The sequence below is a fragment of the Perissodus microlepis genome, chromosome 17, assembly GCF_051167445.1.
Source record: "Perissodus microlepis isolate ML-2025 ecotype Zambia chromosome 17, ASM5116744v1, whole genome shotgun sequence".
NCBI classification, from domain to species: domain Eukaryota; kingdom Metazoa; phylum Chordata; class Actinopteri; order Cichliformes; family Cichlidae; genus Perissodus; species Perissodus microlepis.
The window spans coordinates 7,849,909-7,872,201 of NC_140477.1; the positions used below are offsets into that span (position 1 = coordinate 7,849,909).

Genomic DNA, 22,293 nt, shown 5'->3' on the forward strand with positions numbered 1-22,293 from the left:
ACAGATAGAAAGGTAGATGCTGTGACTTAATGAAATTCACAAGTTAAAAACGCATCAACAGCAGGGAGCTGCAAATACGCAAGAAAAAGAAATACATAAATTTACTTTGTGACTCAGAAAATGTCTCCACAGTCCACATCTTAATTGTCTCAAAGCTTTAAAACATTTTTCGAACTTGTCTGCATCTCTTTATCTCCTCATTTGTGGCTTAATTATCCCAAAAGCCATAGATTTAATGCATATGATCTTCAAAATGCGCGATTCACAAACACTTGCAGACAAACACACATGCACGTAAAACCTACACGTTCTGAGTCATTATCCCCGGTCTTTGTCACATCTGCTGGCTATTAATCTCGCCCATTTACCTCCTCAATAGTCAGATTGAATAGAGGAACAACAGCAGGTAAACACGCCGGCAGGTGTACCCGAACAAACAGTTGCGGCCTTACAGAGCATTCCTACTGATTGGAGATTAATGTGCCCATCTGGACCTCATTACAACTTAAATATGTGATGAAACTTTCTCGACACGTTCTTTAGGATGAGCATAAACAGAGTAAACCGGGACATTTCAGTTACAGGTTTTGATTTCAAAGGTGTAGTTGCCAGGATTCGGTGTGTAATGATGAACTTGTGTTAGTCCTAAAAACGGCAACAAATGTCACATATGAGTGCAACATAATAGCAAAAACCAGTTGTACAAAACACAGACTTTGCTGCTAATGAGCACTTCCCAGAGGGTCGGTTGCTTGACCAATGCTAAATGTCAGCACAGGTCAAAATTCTGTAGGTCAATTCAGTAAAAGTGTTAAGGTGACATTGAGCTCATTAAAGAAATAGGTACATAAGAATATACAGAAACTGTAGCAACTTGACTGGATCAACTAGAGGACCATACGTTGTTTCTGTGTTTCATTTATTTGGGGTTATAACAATTCTCCTGACCCACAGATTGGTTCATGCTTTGGTTTATCTTTAAAGGAGATCTTTACACTGTTTACACTCCAAGTTAAAGCACAAACATGTCCACCCATAGGGTAGGAATCACGACACTTTGGTAATGAATTTTTACCAGCATATCTGTTCTCAGTTGCTTCTCCTGTGGCTCAACATTTTCTGATCTTGCGATTTAAGTAAGTGCTACTTGCTAAAACTGGTGCTCCCAGTGGGGTGAAGTCTACTCACTTCACTTTGCTCATTTCCCTAAATCATTATTATTATTCTGCATCTGCATCTAATGGGCCTAATGGTTGGGATTCAGAGTAAATAATGCATCTGAGTTAGACTAATTTGCAGAAGAACATGAGGCAAAACTGCTCATTAAAGCATGCTTAGGGAGTATTCTCAAAAGCATTCTCTGTATTTTCTAGTACAGTCTCTGTGGATTTACTACCAGCTGAAAGGCTAGCACATTTTTGAATAACTGGTCAACAGTTAAAATGTTTGAACCTGCTGGGAAAAGTGTGCTGCATTGTTAAAAAAAAACAAAACAGGAGAGTGCTATATGTAAGGTGCTCTCGGCATCAAGAATTACAGGCAAAGTGCCCTTTATAAAAGCACTTAACTGATGTGGTAGTTGCTTCATTGGAAGCTATTAGTGCTTAACTGTGGAGAGTTATAGATGTACTGAGATTTCCAGGTGTGAATGTGGAACCAGTTGCTCCTGAAAAGAGCGTGGATGGCTGTCAGATGCATCCTGGATTAACAAAAAAACCACTGGGATCCTAAAATACAAGGCTTGTTTTCTTTGCTTTCTCACAGTGACACATTGCAAGACTCACTTCCTGAAACTATTTACTCTTTCTGTTTTCCCTCCAGGTAAATGGTTTGGCCAAGGTCGAACATGATGAAGCAGTGGTGGAGGCCATCAGGCGAGACCCTATCGTTGTCCAGGTTCTCCGACGTACCCCCACCAGAGCCGCGGCGGCTGTCGTTCAAAACGGCACCAGCTCGCCGCAGGACGTGTGTGTGGTCGATGTGTGCACGCAAACAGACATCACCTTTGAACATATTATGGCACTGGCCAAGCTTCGGCCTGCTACCCCACCAGTCCCTGACATTTGTCCCTTCCTGCTGTCTGACAGGTGAGGGAAAGCATTTATGTAAAGGTAAATGAGTGTTAATGTTACACAGGATGGAGATCCTTCCTCTAAATGTTTTTAACCACAACTAGGGAATTATATTCTTCCTGGCCCAAATGAATCTGAAGCTTACCGGAGGTTTCAACGCCATTTTCTTTCATTTCCTAGTAGCTATTAAGCAGCCGTATCATGGTTTGGAAACCCCCTGGAACGCTAAGTACTCTGATATCATTATGCAGAGCCAAACCCGCATGTAATAATTGCTTCGGTGTGCTACATCCATTTTCTGTAATGGGACCTTTTGCTGGGCGATTAAAAGCCAATGGGCTGATAGAGCAGGCATTTTGATGCTACATCCATTCTGTGGCTGTTTACAGGGCTTGGCTTGGCAACAAATGAAATCACTTTGTCCCATAAAACTACGAATATGCTAGTCGTGGTCAGTGATTACAGAGAGGCTGTTACATTGTGACAATTTTGCAGAGGTCATGGCTTTATGAGGGCAATAGTTGATTACCAAATTGCTTGTTTGGAGTTTTGTGGTGAAATGAGAACCATTATTAAGAAATGTGATATAAAATAATAACTTACAATAGCTGGCAACATAGCTGTCCTTTATATGAAATTATACAGCCCTTGTGTGGTGTCTGCAATATTGCTCCATGGATTTGAACAGCGTCTGTCTATTTAATGATCTGACTAAACTGAAATAAACTGACTGCCATGAAGCAAAGAGATAACCAGCACATATTTTAATGATCTTTAACATTCTACTTTTTTTTCTTTCTAGCTGTCACTCAATCCACACTATGGAACATGAGTTTTATGAATGTCCAGAGTACCTGTCTAACACCACAGCAGATGTGGAGAGGATCGTAGAGTATGAGTATGAGGTACAGTCTTGCATCATCTTTTCAGTGATCACTCTTAAGAGTATGTGTTACATTTTTTCTAACCGGCCACTGTTAGGGACTTCTTCCTCGCACACACAAACTTCTTTGCTAAAAGAAAACAAAATCACCTTTTTGTTTGAACCTACACCAAATTTACAAATGAAAAGAACTTAGTGGAACAATAAGATAAAGAAAACCTTGCATCCTAGAGACGAACAAACATGAGGATAATATATGCTATGAAATAATCTGGATGGACAACCTATAATGAGATAATCTGGCAGCTAGCTAGGCTAGACTGTTTAGGTTAGGTTTTAATTTTACACTACAATTGTAGGAGTCCATAGCACTAGCAATAACACAGCCCTAACATTTGCTTTTACAAGATCAAATTTCCATTATGAGTGTTTGTGTACAACACTGAATTCAGTTATAACAAAATGAAAGCAGTTGCCACCTTGCAGTGCAATAAAGTAATTGTTTAACTTAATAGCAAAAACTGTAGCAAAGTAGACAAAATTAGCTAAAAAAAAAAAAACTGCTGTGAACTCAGACATGTAGATTTATTAACACAAGTGGCCAATCCTGCTATACAAGTACACACGTACTTCTTCCATAGGAATTAGGTGGGTAAGTAAGCCAGGTTCTTTACTACTACAGACCTCTGAAACAATGCACTTTCCACATATGATATCAAAGTGGTAATGATTTGGGTTTGTTTTGCAGCCACAGGACATGGGCACTTTGCTGTCATTGAGTTGACCATGAACTACACTGTATGCCAAAATATTCTTATTCTGGAATTAAATTGTGAGGCTGTCTGTCTAAAACTTGGTCCTGCAACAGGGCAATAATCCCAACGGCAGACCTACGAGAGAATAGCTGAAAAAGAAATGAATCAAGGTGTTGCAATGGCTCCGTCCAGAGATCAACCTGACTGAAATACTGTGTATGGACCTTACAGAACAGTGCATAAACACGTCTGCAAACCTTAATGAACCGAAGCAGTGCTGTAAAGAATAGTGGGCCACAGTTCCTCCACAACAAAGTGAAAGACTGATAAAATCAGACAGAAAATGATTACTTCAAGATATTTCTGGTTCTACAAGCTCTTGGATTATTGGATTGTCCTTAGTTTATTACAGTAATGCAGAGAGTCCTGTGAAACCTTTTCACATAACTGCACATATTTCTGCATTCTTAAAGTTTTCTCCTGGCACCAGCAGTTTAAAATTCATAAATTAAAATACCAAAATCTGATATTTGATCACGACCAACGGCATTTCCAGCTTACATCCTTTGCTTTCTGCTATTTCTCTCTTGTTTCTGCAACTGACTTTCCAATAAAAGTCCTTCAGTACGCATCAAAACTCTATCTGGACCTAAAGACAGACATTGCACAATACCTGTGGAATAAAAACCTCATTTAGCTAATGATGTTATTTTAATAAGAACAGATAAAACTTATTTTCCATTGATGTAGGAGAACAGAGGACACCATGTGTCAGTTATACACAATCTAAGAAGATAATACAAGGTTGGCCAAGATGTACGATGCTCACAAATCTAACAATACAAGAAAAATTGCAGACTGCAGTAATAGAAGAAAATTGGCCACCCCTTGTCAAAGCAGCATCTGCTCTTTAGATTGTTTTGTATAGCATAGCAAAGTCCCTGGATTTAGTGTGGAAGGCCATTCTTCATATAATTGTACAAAAAGAAAATCCCTCTCTGAAAAGCCTCCCAGTTGAATTACCTGTATGTTTTATTCACAGGAAGTTAGTTTCCCTTTTATCACGAACTGTCTGTCAGAAATATTTGTGTGCCTTTTCAGTCAGTCACTTCAAGCTGAATAGAAATTGTGAATAAGTTGTGGATGAAGAGCAAGCACTCATTGTTTCAGTGAGAGGGGAAAAATTTGTAGATGAAATCTGTGGCATTTTAATTAAAGTGGCTAATCATTTCAAACAGCATCTGCTGTATATCATAACAAGAGTCTTTAGCCGTGGAATTCAAGGCAAGTTATTTACTAATGCCAGAATGCTAACATGTTCACAGTATATACACAGCTATGCAATATTTAGCATGTCAATTATAATCCTAGCTTCTCATGACTGCCTAATTAGCTATTAGCAATGTACAGCTGAAGCTGAAGGGAATTTCAATTGTGAGGTCATTGTTTTAGACCAGTAATTAACTTGTTAAAGTTAGGTGCCAGGGGACCACTTAAAATACACTGATCATTCATCACGTTTAGCTGACAAGGCATTTAACAAACAAGCACAAATGTGGTGCTGCCTTATATGTGCTATTGTAAACGTGATGGGATCATCATTAAGATGTGTTCTCTGGGCACCAATAATGACAAACCACAGCTGTGCAAATTCCAAGGCAATGCGTCCTAGATCAGGACCATGTGTATTGAGCAAGGTTTTGTTAGCAAACTGCTAAAAGAGTTTATCACAACCCACTTCGGTATGTACACCTGTTTAACTGCTTGTTAATGCTAATATCTAAATAGCTCATCAAATGACAGCAACTTGATGCATTTAGGCATGAAGACAAGGCCAAGATGACTACTGCAGCTAAAGTTCAAACCAAGCATCAGAATGGGGAAGAAAGATGATTTAAGTGACTTTGAACATGGCATGGTTGGTGATAACAGACAGGCTGGACTGAGTATGAAACTGCTGATCTACTGATATTTTTCTGCACAATCATCTCTGGGTTTATAAAGAATGTTCTGAAAAAGAAAAAATCAATTCAGCAGCAGTTCTCTGTGGTAGAGAAGAATGATCAGACTGCTTATAGCTGATAGGAAAGCAGTAGGAACTCAAATAACCATAATTACAACCACACATTCAGTATCTCTGAATGCACAACACATTCACCCTTGAAGTAGATGGGCTACAGCAGCAGAAACCAACACTGGGTGCCATTCCTGTCAGCTGACAACAGGAAACTGAAGCTATAATTCACACGGGTTCACACGGGTTCACCAAAATTCACAGTTTACCAGCAGTATCTTCTGTTGGCTGCTTGCAGCAAGGTAGTGTGCCATGTCACAAAGATTAAATGATCTCAAACTGGTTTCTTGAACATAACAATGTACTCAATTGGCCTCCACATTCACCACATTTAAATCCAATAGAGCATCTCTGGGATGTGGTGGAGCAGGAGATTCACATTATGGATGTTCAGCTGACTAATCTGCAGCAGTTGTTTGCATATATATATACTATCGTGCCAGCATGGACCAAGTATCTGAAGAAGAATTAAAAAAGTTCTCAAGGCAAAATGGGGTCCAACCTGATATTTGGTGTGCCTAATAAAGTGCCCATTGAGTGTATATCGTTTGGTTGAGTGGATGATTTATGCTTATTGTTCTTAAATTTGCTAATCTCTAGTTTCGTTTTCTTTCTTACTAAAATCTTGTGATTAAAAGAGCACATTTACCACGTGCACTTGCAAGTGTCTCCACTGTGACAGATGAACCATACCAATCAGCCAGTAGACCTCAATATCATGCCAGGTGACAGTGATGGGTGATATTTGCTACTCCCGAGGTGCCTTCGCTGGTTTAATAGGCACTTCCTGGTTCAGTGAACTGCATTGTGGGTCATTAGGGTATTGTCTGCTGCCAGCTGTGGTCTTACCTTTACAGTCGTCTGGATAAAAGATTCTCCTGTGTGGGTCGGGGGAAGGTTGAGGGGCGGAGGGCTTGTGTGTGGTAATAGCAGTAGTATCAGAACAAGGTCAGCACACACATCTATGCACAAGCACACACATCAAATCAGCTGTCTACACTTTCGTCTGTCCATTCATGTGTATCTAACTGAAACATGAATTGCTTTCCTGTTGGATGAAACAGAATAGGGCTGCAATTCCCAGGAACATTACTTCTGACTGACAGGTTTAGCTTCACTTCAGTTTGATCGTACACATGGGTACCCCTGCAGTCATAATACCCTGCCAAATGTACCATACCACAATATCATCAAGTAGCAACAGACTTTCAAAGTAGTTTTTATGTGGATGCTTTGATTACTATTCTAAAAGATAAAGTTCACAGTTGAATAGCAAGCCATTGCAGTTAGGGTACCCAGTACCATGCGGGTATGGAAATGGGTATTTTCTTCAGACACATTTTGATCTTTTATATCCACCTACCAGGCAAAGTAATATTGAGGAACAACGGATTTTAATGAAGACTCAGTGTGATCACCAGGTTGCATAGTGTGGTTAATAAAGTGGCAGCTGCCTGCCAGACAGCATTCAGTTATCTGTTTGCCAAATTAATCCTGTTCTAATGTCGTAATTATGGACTGTCAACAGGTGCCAAACTTCAAATGCTGAATTTTTAATCTTCCAAACCAAGATTGAAGCAAATACTGGTATGCAAACAGATGTGCAAGAACAAAGGGTCCTATTGAGCGCTGGGTTGTGGAAGTATAAAGCAAAATGAAAAAATGCAAAAAGGCCTGGTACCACTTTCTCTGGATCAAAATGAAACAAATTTGAAAGAATTAAGAAAAAACAAACGTACCATGAAACTGCAATATTTCTGCAGTTATTTCGAGCTGTAACTAAACTTTCTGCACCAGGTACATTTCTGTGTTTCAAAACCCACAGCCCCAATTTATAGCTTGGTTTTTGGACACTCTGCCCCTAACAAACAGTATTTCCTTATAAAGCTGGTAAAGACTACTACTACTACAGTCACATCTGCTTAATTCCCTAATGCTTAATCAGTTGAATTCAACTAAGCTGAAATATCTCTAACATAACTAACAGTTAAAAGCTGAAAAGCTCAGTGAAGCTGAAGCAAAATGTGAACAGTAAGCCTGAAAAACAAGTAAAATACAGAATGAACAAAGGTACTGGGCCAGAAACAAGCACGTGATAAGAGAAAAGATATAATGTCTCACAAACTGCGGGGCTTCACTTTTACCTATTTACCGCAATAAATGGCAATCAGTGGGAAGCCTTTCATTTAAAATCATCCACAATCTTTTTTGGATTGACTGAATTATGATCACTATAAATTCAAAGACTGCCACTTCGAAACAGCTAAAGCTGAAAGGATATCATCAGCATCATCATCAGCCACAATGAGGACACAATGAGGCAGTGAACATTACACTTGGCAGCTATTTCTTTTAAAATGAAACATGAAGTAACAGTTAAGTGCATATAAAAGTGAAATGTTACTACCAGATGTTTAATGTGGTAATAAAATGCCACCCATTGTCAATGTGTCGTTATTTCTCCCATACATTTGTAACATGTGGTAAATGTGATCATTCCTATTTAGGCTGGGAAACCACATCAGTTGTCATATGCATTGCAAGCCGGATGAAATGACTTTTTAAGTCATCGCTGTGCCATGCTCCAAACTCAGCGGCACAGATTATGATCCAATCATCACTAATCAAATCACTTCATAGCTTTAGCACCCGTGGATCCAGGCATCCAGTAATCCACTGAAACCTGGCGAACCGCCCAATGTGCACTGACGTTAGGCATTAGTGCTGCCTGATCTCACTGCATGCAGTTGTTATTTCACTGCCAGGGGCTGTACAAATCAACCAGTGTACTAAACTGCTGAGGAGTGTGGCTTGTCAAAACCAGCACATGGTGTTGCAATATTGTAAACTCCTTTGCACGCCCCACCCAACCTCTGAAGGTCAGGGCTGCTTCCACAGGGGGGATAAAATGCCAAAGAAATTAATTTCTTCCCTCTGTCAATCTTTGCCATCGTGGTTTCCCATGACAGAAAAAAAGGGGGCTGGGGATTTTTAATTCTTGTCCCCTATGAACACCACACCCACCCTCAGCGTCTTTATACCCCACAATCTATCCCACACAATCCATCCCCCACCCCGCCTTTCATATCACAGCAGTGAAATGAATTTGGCACTGAGGGGTTAATAAAAATTACCATTGGAGTTATCTTTATGCATTACATTTAGACACAGCTGAGACCAAAAGGAACCAGTTGTGAGTCAGGCTAAATTGAGAGAAATTTCCTGTGGGAGGGTATCAGTGAATGAAATGGCATCAAAACAGCCATCAAAGATCTGCACAGTATGCTGCCACATGTTCGGTTTACGTTTGACAGACTTTCATGTTATTGATTGACAGATCGCTTGACAGGGCTCCATTTGAGCCTATATCTATATATATGATGTCATGCGATACTTGGACTATATAAATTATTGTGCTGTATGTGTTTCTGCTTGCTTATCGTGTTTGGTGATCACTGCAGTTATATGTCTCTCTGAAGCAACACCCGGTAAAACAACGTGGAACTGAAAAACCTGCTCGGCCTGTAGATTCTCGATGCTGAAAATACCCAAATTCAAAAGGCTTCCTTACAAATCTTCTGCTGATTAAAAATTCTGTTATCAGTATGACTGACTAGCACCCTGCTAATCTGGCAACAAGCTGCAAAGACTGATAGGTTTTTGTACACGATAACACAATGACTGACTGCACTATAAGTCTTTACTCAGAAAGTATATAAAGTCAAGTAAGAAAGAAAGTTTTCAACGGACTCTGAAGAATGTGCAGTCTCGTGAAAAACTGCCTTGTAGAATCACCTTTACCTGCAATAACTTGAAGGTCTTGATTCTCTTCTGTTTTTAAGCCATTCTGTTGAAGATTTGCAGGTGTTGTAGTGGTAATCATTGTCCTGTTGCATGACCCAGTTTGGGCCAAGCATTAGCTGTCAGACAGAGGACCTCACTCTAGAATACTCTGGCATACAGAGGAGTTTGTAGCTGACTCAATGATTGCAGTCTGTGTCCAGATCCCGCAGCTGCAAAACAATACCTTTCTTTTGAATAAAATGGTCCCGATCAAAGAGTCCTTACTGTTTTTCTTTTTATGTGTGTGCGTGTTTCTGCAACAGGAAGTGGAGCTATGCAGGCAGAACAGCCAAGAAAAGCTGGGCCTGACACTGTGCTACAGGACTGATGATGAGGAGGACACTGGGATCTATGTGAGCCAGGTGGGGACAGAAACAACACTTTTGATAGAAAACTGTCCTGCAGTGAAGCCCTTAAAAATAAAAAATTATTAAATTCAATAAGAGACAAAGCTGCCTGATCACGTAATAAACCGGGGGCCCCATGATCAGCTTTGAGTGATAAAAAGTCAAAGAAAGGATGAAATCACAGAAGAATTCTTGTTTTTACATACAAAAGCAGAGCATATGTTTGCCAGTCAAATATGAACTCAGAATAAGACATGCATGAACAAAAAGGAAGTCAGCTTTGAAATGTGATTCCCTTCCTGACTTTCTCATTCCCTCCTCTTAAACAAGTTTGAATTGAAGGTTTTAATAAGCTCTGAGCGACAACCCCCAACACACAATATATTAAATGGCACATTTAGTGGAATCCACCATCTGAATGCCAAACGCACAAATCAAAGAAGAAATGCATTACGGATGTTCTTTTTTTTTAATTCAAATGATTTGCGCTGCTTCCTGTTGGAGAAAAAAAAACTTAAATAACACAAAATGAAAACAAATTATTGCATTTTTCCATGACAGAGCTGAATGAATGATAGAATTATAGGGGCTGCGAAACGAATTCAATAAATGTTTAGTTTGACTGCAGGTGCAATTTCAATCCCATTATGAGCACAAAAGGCAAGGCTGAGAAAAGTAAGAGCTACAGTGAGGATTAGCTCAGCAACATAAGGAGATAAATGGCAGAAACACAAAGACATGCAGTGTGGTTAGCTCATTTTCAGTCTTTTCAGAAATAATTTCATACACACTGTAACTCTGCGAGATGTCACTTATTCCTCCGGTTTTTCACCTGTTAGTTTTCGAAAAGCATGAAAAGGAGAAAAAAAGGGAAAGAAAAAAAGCGCAGGCACCTGCTGAACCTCGGCAGATTGTGACGGCTACAACCGGCATAACAGATCTATTTTTATACGTTTGATAGAAGGATAGAAATGCTAATTCCCAGTATTATAATGCATGCGGTATTGGTGTAACTTCCAGAAAGGCATGCTTTTTTTTTCTTCAACCCCACTCCACCAAGTTTTGCTTTTTCTGCATATCGCTAAATCTCTTGATCTTCAATGCAAGAACAACAAAGTTTATGAAGTGGTTGTTGAGGGCTTTGGGTGGTGCCGTAGCTTATATGCATATCCACTGAGATGCATTTTGAAAAATATGCACTGCTGTTTCATTCTGCTAAACACAACCATGTTTATGCCACAAACACATGTGATTTTTTTTTAATGTTTTTAGTTTCTTCTTTCCCTTCTTTCTCTCATTGCTTTTATTCACTGCTTCGTATGTATCTCCATTTCCTTTACATGACACAAGTACCTGAGAAAATCAACCCGAATCATATCAAAAATAGGAGGCAAGAAAAATGAGTGTCATTTCTATATAAAAAACTGACTTTTCTCCTAAAGTGACATAAAAGAGCGGCGGTGCAAGTGTGGTGCATCGCTGCTGTCTTTTCGAGATACAGAGCTGTGTGGTGATTGGCTGTCAGCATTGATTTTCAACTTCTTTTGTGCAGGTTGAGCCGAACAGCATAGCGGCAAAAGACGGGCGCATAAAGGAAGGAGATCGTATTCTGCAGGTGGGTATTTTCATGTCAGTGCCCGAAGTACATAAACAGCAGGTTATGTTATGAACTGACTCTGTGTCTGTGCGCAAGTATTCTTCACAGTCACATCACTGGCAGCATGTGATCTTAATATCAGCCGTACAACCGAACAAGACAAGCTTGTTTTCGAGGCGGTCCTTTTTAGAGAATATCCAAGCGGCTGGTGTCTCCAGTCTTGGAAAGCTTATGTATTTTTAATCACCTCGTTTTACCAGGGAAATTAAAGTCCTTAGCTGCAGTTACACCAGGCATTACATCAATTCTAGGATCGCTGTCCTTCTCTGGCAATTTCTCACTGTTCCTCATTATGCAGAAACAGCCGTGGGGTCACAGTGCGTACAGTGTAAAGGTGGCACAATTAGCTGTGTATAGACGAGACGGGCTGTCAGCACTTTATTTATTAATGGTGAGAAATGTCAGTATTTTCAATAAATTGTTGTGAGGCCTTAGGGATTTTAAACAAGAAAATATGTGCAGTTCTTTACCTTCAATTCAATGTTATATATATAGCGCCACATCACAACATCAGATTGAGTTAAGGTACTTTATATTGACTGCACAAAATAAAAATAAAAAGCTGACAAAACCCTACAATCATGTGACCTTCTATGACCAAGTGCTTTGGCGACAGCGGGAAGGAAAAACTCTTTTTTAACAAGAAGAAAACTCCAGCAGAACCAGGCTTGGGGAGGTGTGGCCGTCTGCCACGACCAATTGGGAATGATCAGATGAAAACAGGACAAGACAGGACATGCTGTGGAAGACAGCCAGATATGAATAATAACTAATTACTATTTGATATTACATTTAAATGTCTTAAATAATTTTCCTACTGGTATGCAGGATAAACAGTGAAAGGGCTTGCAGGTGTGTGTGACCAAGGTCCCTCGTTGGGTCTTACGCTGAGCTGCCTCAGGATTTTATGTTTTTATTTTTTGATCTACAGCCTGTTATTTTGTATTTTCTTATATTCATACACATGTTCAGATAAAATATGAATTAATATGTCAGTGCATATCAGTAAGTGCATGTATTTCTACATTTATTTAAATACCCTCATAGTACTCATGCAACTAATTCACTGTAAATGTAAATGCTTTCCGCTTCATTGGCTTGCACCAATATGTTGCTGGGCTATTTAAGCCTCTAGAGACACACAGTCTGTGAGGTGTACTGCTGGCTTATAGAACTGTTTGCCTCTGGCCTGTAAGTTCTTTAGAAGACAATTAAAAAATGAGGCTTCAAAGCAATCACTTATCTTTAGATTTTACTGTGTCTCAGGAACACACAGTGATTCAGAGGGATAAAAACTCAAGAGTTCTAAAGGGATCTATCTTAAACACTTAACGCAGACTCAATATTATTTTTTTAGCATGTTACAGAACTGATCTCTTTCTGACGCAAAATCAGATCATTTCAATCTAACAATCACAATTTTGTTGTTTTTTAATATGTCTTTACCTGCACCTTTTTCTCCCTCCCAACATCCCATCCTCTGCTTCTTTTAAGCGTGTCTCAGTGTAATCCTTCACATTTCCGTTTCTGTTGTTGTCTCCCCAAAAACACCAACATGTTTTTTGTATGAATTTCCTTTGATTTTTGTTTTTAATTCCATGTGTTGTATTTACCTTCTATTATTGTTGTTTCTTCTATTTCTTGTTTCTTTATTTCGTTCTTTGTGTTTTGTGAGCTTTTACAGTATTTTTCTATTTGCTACTGTTTTCACAAGTTGCAGTTGCATTTGACCTCTCTGGGCCCCCGTACTTCTGGACTTTTATTGGGACAGTATCTCTCTTTGGCAGTGGCTTAAACAGTCCTAAAGAGTGGTTGTGGTTTGCACCACAAAACAAAGTGACCCACACTGTTCCTTTTTTTATAACAAGTGGAAAATGACAGGTGGATCGTGTTACAGCCAGCAAGTGCAGTGTTAGATCCCACCACAGCAGCCTGGATCTCATTTTTCTGGTGGACACCCTGAATGTGTAGCCTATGACATTCACACAAAGGAGTTATTTATTCATATTGTATAAATCAGATAAGTCGTCTTATTATTGATGACCTCGGTAAGCAACATCTCAACTTGCTTCTAGTCTGAACAACAATATACCAACATTACTCCTCCTCCATATTTATTGCATTCAGCACTCCATTCTCTCTACACTGTTTCTGTTTCCCGGTACTATGAATGATTGTGGGGAGCAAGGCCTGCTGTACTCCTGGCCCTATTATCTTCTTCTGACAGGCCCATTACTCTAGTGAGGAAAAGATGAACGCCACCTGTCAAAGAACAGTTAATTGTATGTCTGGATGGTTTGGTGAGAGTAGACTCTTGTGAGGTCGGACTATGCACTCTCGAGTAAGTCTCTTTTTGCTAAGAGTGCAGCAGCGAAGACGTGGAGAGTGCCAAGAAAGAAATGTATTAAAAAAAGAGAGGAGGAATGGAGGAAGAAAAGGGGATAAAGGAGGATAAAGATCAAAAGACAGTGTGGTCAAGGTGGCTTGCTAAAACATTTGAATTCATTTTATTTGTGGTAGGTATATGGAGAAAAAGCATTTAATTTCTTTTGTAAGATATGCAGACTTTTGTGTATCAGTTCTTTCTCACTGACAGAACCATCTATTCTCATCTTGATGTACAGATAAATGGCTGTGAAGTACAAGACAGAGAGAAGGCTGTTGCCCTGTTGTCAAGTGAAGAAGCAAGGAGCATAACACTACTGGTGACAAGGCCAGAAATCCAGGTAAACACACATACACACCTACGCAGCCTTCCTGCCCTATCTTGACAGCCTGTGTCATGTCAAATAAAAGCACCTGCCTCCCGTTCCATTCCTGTCAGTGTGATTGGAGTTCCTGCTGACACACAAACACTTTCATTCAAAGCCAAAGAGAAAGAGGGAGGTTTCTGACAAGATGTTGTGATTTCAGTTGGATGAGGAGGCTGGATGGCTGGACGATGAGCAACAGGAGCTCATGGAGGAGATCCTCGAGGAGAGGAGGAAGCAGAAGGAACATGGCTTTGACAAGGGAGATGAGGTAAGAGGGTACGCTAAGTGAAGCAACCAACAGACGGTTGGACAGTGTCCATTAAAAGTACAGTGGTGAAGAGAGATTGTTTTGGCGTTGTTCTAGGCTAAGGAGGGGAGGAGGCGCGAAGGCCCCGAGACAGACCCAGGAAATGCTGGAGTGATTAGATGTCTGGGCTGTGTTGTGTGTCTATTTCAGTGATTTTATATTGGGGTCAAAACGAACCAGACAAACAAACACAAAAACCCCCCACAAAAAATGTTTACTGAAAAATATCAAAAACTAAGAAATACCAGGGCAAATGGATGGTAAATAAACTATTAAGTAATAATACAGATTGTACTTGAAAAAGCAGCAAGTTGTATAAAGTATTAATAAAATATTTTTTAGAAAATATGCAAATTAATTGTAATTTTGAACAAATGATAATAATGTTTTTTCTCTATATTAATTACATAATTATGCTTTAAGATGAAATATGTTTTGCTATCATCATCATTATTAAAATTATTATTATTTTGCTTCTCACTGTAAATTAATGTATGTTACATATTTAGGTAGATGAGGGTTAAGCTAAGGTTTTATAGCATCACAGCATGAACTAAAGCATGAGAACCTGTTTGACCGAGAAAGTGAGGTATGGACGTTCTTGACTAGTTATTTTCACCACCTGCTGTACTTGACTGACCCTCAACATGTACTTTTGAAAACAATTCAGACATTGCCTTTGCTGCTGTGCCGATATTATCCTAAAACAGCAGTTTAGCTATCTGCAGGCTTTTAAATCCTTATGCACCACCTAGCTTAACTTCATGTAGTTCATTGAAACCTTGATGGTGTTAGTTTTTTTAATCTTTGTTTAATGTCCAAAGATAAAGCAGCCAAGTACATGTTTTATTTTTTTAGAAATACCTTACCTTTTAATACCTTTTCTCCTGTACTTAGTAGAAGCCTATACTGAATTTTTACTTATTAATACTTTGTGAAACTACAGTGGTCCCTCGTTTATTGCAGTAGTTACGTTCTAAAAATAACCCGTGATAGGTGAAATCCGCGAAGTAGCCAACTTTATTTTTTACAATTATTACAGATGTTTTAAGGCTGTAAAACCCCTCACTATACAGTTTATACACTTTTCTCAGACAGGCATGAACATTTTCACACTTTTCTCTCTTGTTTAAACTCTCTCAAAGTTCAAACCTTTGTAGAAAAATAAGTCCAGTATTGTAGAAACCAAAAGCACCCGCGGTTGCCTTTGACGGTGCAAAACGTTTCTTCGACAGTGTTGTGTTTGTTGGGGAGAAAACTTACAAACATACAGTACAACACTTCAGAGTCACACTGCTAGCGATTGAAGATTTATGTAAATTTGACAAGCTAAACACATTCTGTACTGTACAGGAGACGTGGCACGAGATTGATTGACAATGGTCTATTGCCAATCAGGACGCAGAACACAATGCGCTGTAAGGAAACAAACAAAAAAATAAAAGCATGCAAAATTGCACCAAAAAAATCTGCGAAACAGCGAGGCCGCGAAAAGTCAACCGCGTTATAGCGAGGGACCACCGTAAATCATTGACAACAAAGAATTTATGGTCTTACAAATGATTGAAACATTCATTAAGTAATACAACTGTTTCTCTTTTAATACTCCAGAATCAAGCTGAAGAAGGGATGACAACAGACACAGCTACATGTTCTTCCAACAATCAAGACAGTGGGTTTGGACGCAGTACGGACAGTCCGGAGCACCAACCACTGCTGGCTAAACTCCAAAGAAGGAGCCCAGCTCATTGCCTAAGGGAGCGGTGGCGGGCAGAGCATCCCCACACCAAGCGAGGAGCTGTTGTCCCACGGGAAAACCAGAGCACGAGAACACTGTCCACAGGCCAAGGCCACGAAGGGGTAGGGAGTGTGCGCAATAGTGGAGGTGGGATCTTAGGTTTGGAGAATCGCTTCCAGCAACTCTTGGAGCTCAAGTGTCAGATCCGAAACGGGGGTGAGTGTGGGGTGTACTCAATTCGACACAGTATAGAGTGTAGCCTTACTGAACAAGGGGGAGAGGATGGCGATTGCGTAGATGACATAGGGGGAGGGGTGGAGCAGGAGTTGAGGATGCTAAACGAGGAACTGCGCAGCATTGAGCTCGAATGCCAGAGCATTATGCAGGCCCATCAGCTTCGCCAGTCCCATCAGCAGGAGCACTCACAGCCGCCGCCCTGTTCACCAGGAAGGAGCACCAAAGATGGACACAAGCGGCACAGCAGGCTGGCTGACATTCACGAACACCCAGAGAGGTTGGAAGCCGATAAGATGCGCGAGAAGGATAGCTCCAGTGCCTACAACACAGCAGAAAGTGCACGCTCAACACCACTGGGTATGGAGAGATCTCCTGACCACTCTCTGCAGAGACACATCAGCATTACCAACCAGAAAAACCTCAGACTGGCTTCTTCAACACCCTCAAGCCCTATTCCTATCCCCAAGCCCCAGGGCACATCTAGTCGTAGCAGACAAGCAGATCCAGGTCCTGTAATCTCAAGCAGCCCTGATCAGAGCAACCCTTCCAGGTCTGAGTCGGACCCTGCTCTGCCTGCAGATGATGAGAGGTGTGAGAAGAAAGGGAGGACCAGAGAGTCAAGGAGAGGGCTTCCTTACGCTTCTTCATATCACACAACCCCTTATCATGGCCAGGGAGGATCTAAGCAACTTCAGGTATAATGCATGTGAACCTGATGCTGCTGTGGCTTTGAGTAAAGCGCATTTGAAGAACACCTCGTTGTTAACCCTGTTTTCTTTGTTGCAGAGCTACATGCAACTGTTACAGCAGCATTCATCCGTGGAGTATTCTCAGAGCCAGCTGAGTCTCCTCAGTGTCTGCCGAGATCCCGTGCACCGTAACGGACGCCCTGGGGAACCAAGACTAGAGTGGAAGGTCAAAGTTCGAGCTGACGGGACGCGATACGTTGCCCGGAGGCCTGCTCGTGATCGCATACTGAGGGAGAGGGCGCTAAGGATCAGAGAGGAGAGGAGTGGAGGCATGACCACAGATGATGACGCCATGAGTGAGATGAAGATGGGCCGCTACTGGAGCAAAGAGGAGAGGAAGCAGCACCTGGCACGTGCCAGGGAGCAAAGAAAGAGGAGGGAGTTTATGCAAAAGAGCCGCCTAGAGTGTTTAAAGGAGGGACCACTGAGTGGAGCTGAAGGCAGGAAGGAGATCAATATCTTGGAGCTCAGTCACAAAAAGATGATGAAGAAACGAAATAAAAAGATCCTGGATAACTGGATGACTATTCAGGAGCTGATGAGCCATGGGGCCAGAGTCCCAGAGGGCTCCAAAGTCCATAATGCCTTTCTTTCTGTCACAACTGTGTAATAAAAGATATTAAGTCAGGTAGACAGCAATCGAGGAACTACTGCTTGTTTTTTCTTCTTTTTTTTAAGTGTACATTTCTGAGACTAAATCAAATACGTTAACGCCGAAGACGTCTGTAGCATTCCCAAAGCAACTCTGGAACTAACACTTTAAGAATGTTTGAATAGTTCAACAATCAATTGCAAGACCTCGGCCATACAAACTGTTTTTTACGCTGGCATTTTGGTAATGCTCCCTGCTTCTGGTAGCGCGTTGGTTCAAACAGATTCACGTAACAGACTGAAGGACCAACACATTAACCTTGTGTATACCATGTACTGTGTCTCCATTACTCTCGTTTCTTTTGTTTCATTGCACATGAAGCGACTTCACTTGCCTCAATCGAGGTGTTTGGCTGTTTTTTTTATAATGGGGGAAATACAATATTTTTCACACTGCTTTTTGTAAAGAAATTTTTACACTGAATGTCAAAGTACTGTAAGCATTTTATTCTAATTTCTTATTTATGTTTATTACCACCAAATCGTCGATGTCAGAAGTGACACTAATTGATTGTATTGTAGCCCGCAGTGAGAGAGACCTCATTACATTGCTAAAGGACTACGACTCCACATCTAAAACCACTGCTTTTATTGTGTTGATAAAGTCACTTGAGTCAGACTTGTCTGATAAGCAGCACTGAATTTAAGGCACTGAAAGACTCAATTTTGCCATCTCAAAAGCTCATTTTGTTCATGAGCTGGGAGGGCTTTTTTGATACAGCTTTACCTCAACTTACAGAACAAACTGACCTGTCAAGTATTTGAATTTTGGGGCAAAAGGAATGGCTGACCTTCAACCCTCCCTTTGAAACATAATTGCGTGAATTGTGTTAAACATGTTAAACAGACTCTTATTTATATTGTTTACTGTCGTTTGTATTTATTGTAAATTCATTTTTATAGTCTGTCTAAAATGTTTCGGTGCAGCTAGCCTTGAAAAGGCAACACTTTTCAAGGCGCTGTCAATGAAAATGTATAATATTTGCAGCCTTTCAACTCAGTCTGCTGTTTTCACTGTAAAGTTAATTGACGAGGCCTTGAGTTCAGTATTTGTTGATGGTGATATTTGTAATAAAAGAACAATAAGAAAAAAAAATCTGTAGAAAGATATTTTTTCAGTCAGTAATCACCTCCTGTTCAACTGCATATCTACCCAAATATCTAATAAGCCAGTCACATTCTTAGTTATCCTGCAATAGGCTTAATCTGCTGGAGACTTCCCATGATGAATTGAGCATTTCTTCTTCACTCATCATTAGCACTTATTACAAACTCGCTCTCTCTACTATATATTGCTATTTGTCCTATTCTCTTGTCCTGCTCTCTTCTCTTTCCCCTCACATCCACCTGGTGGTGGTGGGTGACTGCCACTCCCTGAGCCTGCTTCTGCAAGAGGTTTCTTCTTGTTTAAAGTTATTCTTTCCCACTGTTGCCAAGTGCTTGCTTACAGTGGGTTTTCTGATCGTTGAGATTCTTCCTAATACCACGTGCTACTCCTGTCAGCTAAGAAAAGTAAACTGAGGCTACAATTTATACAGACTCATTCAGATAGTAGGACGAGAACGTGACATAAACATGAAAGCATGGATGCATCCTGCCTTGTATTTACAGCTCACAGTGGTGGTGTAATGGAAATATGATCTCGGCACTTTTAAATCCCTTTCGTACTTACTGAATATTGTTTAACTGTCACACCCAACCTGAGTGTTTTTGCTGACCATATCGATCCCTTTATGACCATATTCTGATGGTTGTTTCCAGCAGGATAACACATCACGTCAGCTCAAATTGTCTCAAACTGGTGTCTTGTCCACGTCATTGAGTTCCTTTAGGATGTGGTGGAATACGTTGATTCATATCATGGATCTGCAGCCAGCAAATATCTCGCAAGTGTGTTATGCTGCTGTGAATTAAGGAGTTCTGAAGGTAAATCTGGTGAGTGTATACTGGAGCAAATTTGCATTCAGTAAATTATTTCACACAGCCTTTAAAGCTGTGTTTTTCTAACATAATTGTTGATAATGAAACATGACTATAGCTCTGAGGATCCCAGTTGTTCTACATTCAGATAGTAAACACTATCTGACAGGTAATAAGCACTTTTTCAGTCAGAATATATCCTTACATATCCTTACACTAAACCTATTCAGTGGCATGCTCGAGAGTGGCCCTATGTAACATAAATATTAGTTCCTAAAATCAGAATACTTGACAAAATTCATATCAATCATGTTTCTACTATGCATATCTCTCCTACGTGTCAAAGAACCCCGAACACAATTTTTAGTGATTCGCTTTGAATGTCTTCTTCAAACAAACCATGCATTATGCATGCCGAGGACAGAAGTTTACATGTTTGGATTTGAGAGAGATTCTTATAAAAGTGTACTCCTTGCAGACTGCATTGTCTCCTGCAGAGAGACAACACATTTGATGTGCGCGGATGTGCATCAGGAAGCATGAGAGGAGGCGGGCGTGCTGTTTATCTGAGACTCATAATAAAGGAATGCGCTGTAGCTGGTGGAAAGTGAAGCGACTGATCGATACTGTGCAATCGGCTACACGCTCAAATCTTTGTGAAAGATCATAAAGAAATGATTGCTCAGTGAATTCATACAAGGTGAATAAATGCAGCACATGGAAAAACACCACACCTGCCTCAAGGCTTTACCAAGACTCATGATCTCCATATTCACAGGAATTCATAAAGCATTTTGATTATTTTTTTTTCCATTGGTGTCTTCATTGCATGCATAGTAATTTAGCCTGTCGCTACAGTTTACAGTATTCATGTATTCATACCAGGATGACTGACTCACATTGTGGGGGGTGGGATATTGGTGCAAGGGATGGGTGTGTGTGTGATGGGGGTGCATGTCCATTTAGTGATAGGAGGCATCAAAGCTAAACTATACTCCCATTTCAAAGCATTAAAGAGACACCGGTGAAGTCTCCTCATTCCCTGTCAGTCTACTGTGTGTGTCCACAGCCCACTGAACTGAGGAATTAATGAGAGACATCCGAGTGACATCCCCATCACCAGGGCCTTTATGCATAACATTAAATCAGGTAAGCACTGCACCTACTTTTCTCACAGCTCCCCATCTCCTCATATAATATCCAGCCAGTTTTATCTGTGTGACAGAAGTGGCACAGGAACTGAGGAATAATTCGCTGCAGTCAGCCTAGTATTATAAATGATTAATCCCAGTGTGCAAAGCAAAGATAATTGAATGTATTTGAATGTTGATCTATTACACACCAGTGGTGTTTGGTGGGCTAGGCATGAACAGGCTTGGATTTCCATACGTGTATGAAGCACAATAGCATGACCAAAAATACATAGCTTAATACTAAGCCTTGAAACTAAAGTTGCACACAAGCTTCAGGCTCTAGAGATAAGAGAATAACAAGCTTTGCCTTTTCTTCAGTGTTTCGTAAATAAGCTGTTATCACAGAAAATCCCCTCTTCAGAAGTAAACACTTCTAAAGTTTGAAGACTTTATTTTAAATGCACAGGCATGCAGACACTGAGGAAAGCTGGATGAATCAGATTCAGGTCACTGCTGATCAATATCTGGCTGTCGGATAATGAGGGTAAATCCCACATTCAGCCCCTAACACTTGAGCATATCTCCAAGAATTTCAACTTATGCCTTAAACAACTTTCTTGCTACAATTAGATTTGAATGTCAGCACTGCTTTAATACCAGTCCAAATATACAGACAAACATAACCCAAGTATTTCATTTATTATTATCCAAATTATTCAATTATCCATTTGTCCAATCTTACCTGGCCCTATGCAGAAACTCAAGCACAATGAGAAACACAGTCACTGACATATACCAGTACAGAAAGGGTTACAAAGCCATTTCTAGGATTTTAGGACTCCAGTGAGCCACGCTGAGAGCCATTATCCACAAATGGAGAAAACGTGGAACAGTGGTGAACCTTCCTAGTAGTGGCCAAAATTACTCCAAGAGTGCATCGACAACTCATCCAGGAGGTCAAGAAAAGAACCCAGAATAACATCTAAGGAACTGCAGGCCTCACTTACCTCAGTTAAGGTCAGAGTTCATGATTCAACAATAAGAAAGAGACTGGGCAAAAATTGCATCCATGGGAAAAGACACAGAAAATTGCAAAAGAAACATTTTGATGATCTCCAAGACTTTTGGGGAAATATTCTGTGCACTGACTGAAGATAAAAGTTGGACTTTTTTG

General features: G+C 40.3%; 1 protein-coding gene across 1 annotated transcript in view; it reads left to right on the forward strand.

Moving 5' to 3' along the window:
* pdzrn4 (PDZ domain containing ring finger 4) overlaps nucleotides 1–19,153 on the forward strand; it is a 43,864-nt gene extending 24,711 nt beyond the window's left edge. Inside the window, exons 3-10 of the mRNA XM_084910760.1 lie at nucleotides 1,822–2,087; nucleotides 2,875–2,977; nucleotides 9,891–9,989; nucleotides 11,527–11,589; nucleotides 14,256–14,357; nucleotides 14,545–14,652; nucleotides 16,303–17,361; nucleotides 17,453–19,153. Coding sequence (XP_084766886.1) covers nucleotides 1,822–2,087; nucleotides 2,875–2,977; nucleotides 9,891–9,989; nucleotides 11,527–11,589; nucleotides 14,256–14,357; nucleotides 14,545–14,652; nucleotides 16,303–17,361; nucleotides 17,453–18,025 — 2,373 coding nt within the window. The 3' untranslated portion in view covers nucleotides 18,026–19,153. The remainder of the gene's footprint in view (nucleotides 1–1,821; nucleotides 2,088–2,874; nucleotides 2,978–9,890; nucleotides 9,990–11,526; nucleotides 11,590–14,255; nucleotides 14,358–14,544; nucleotides 14,653–16,302; nucleotides 17,362–17,452) is intronic.
* The last annotated feature ends 3,140 nt before the right edge of the window (nucleotides 19,154–22,293 follow it).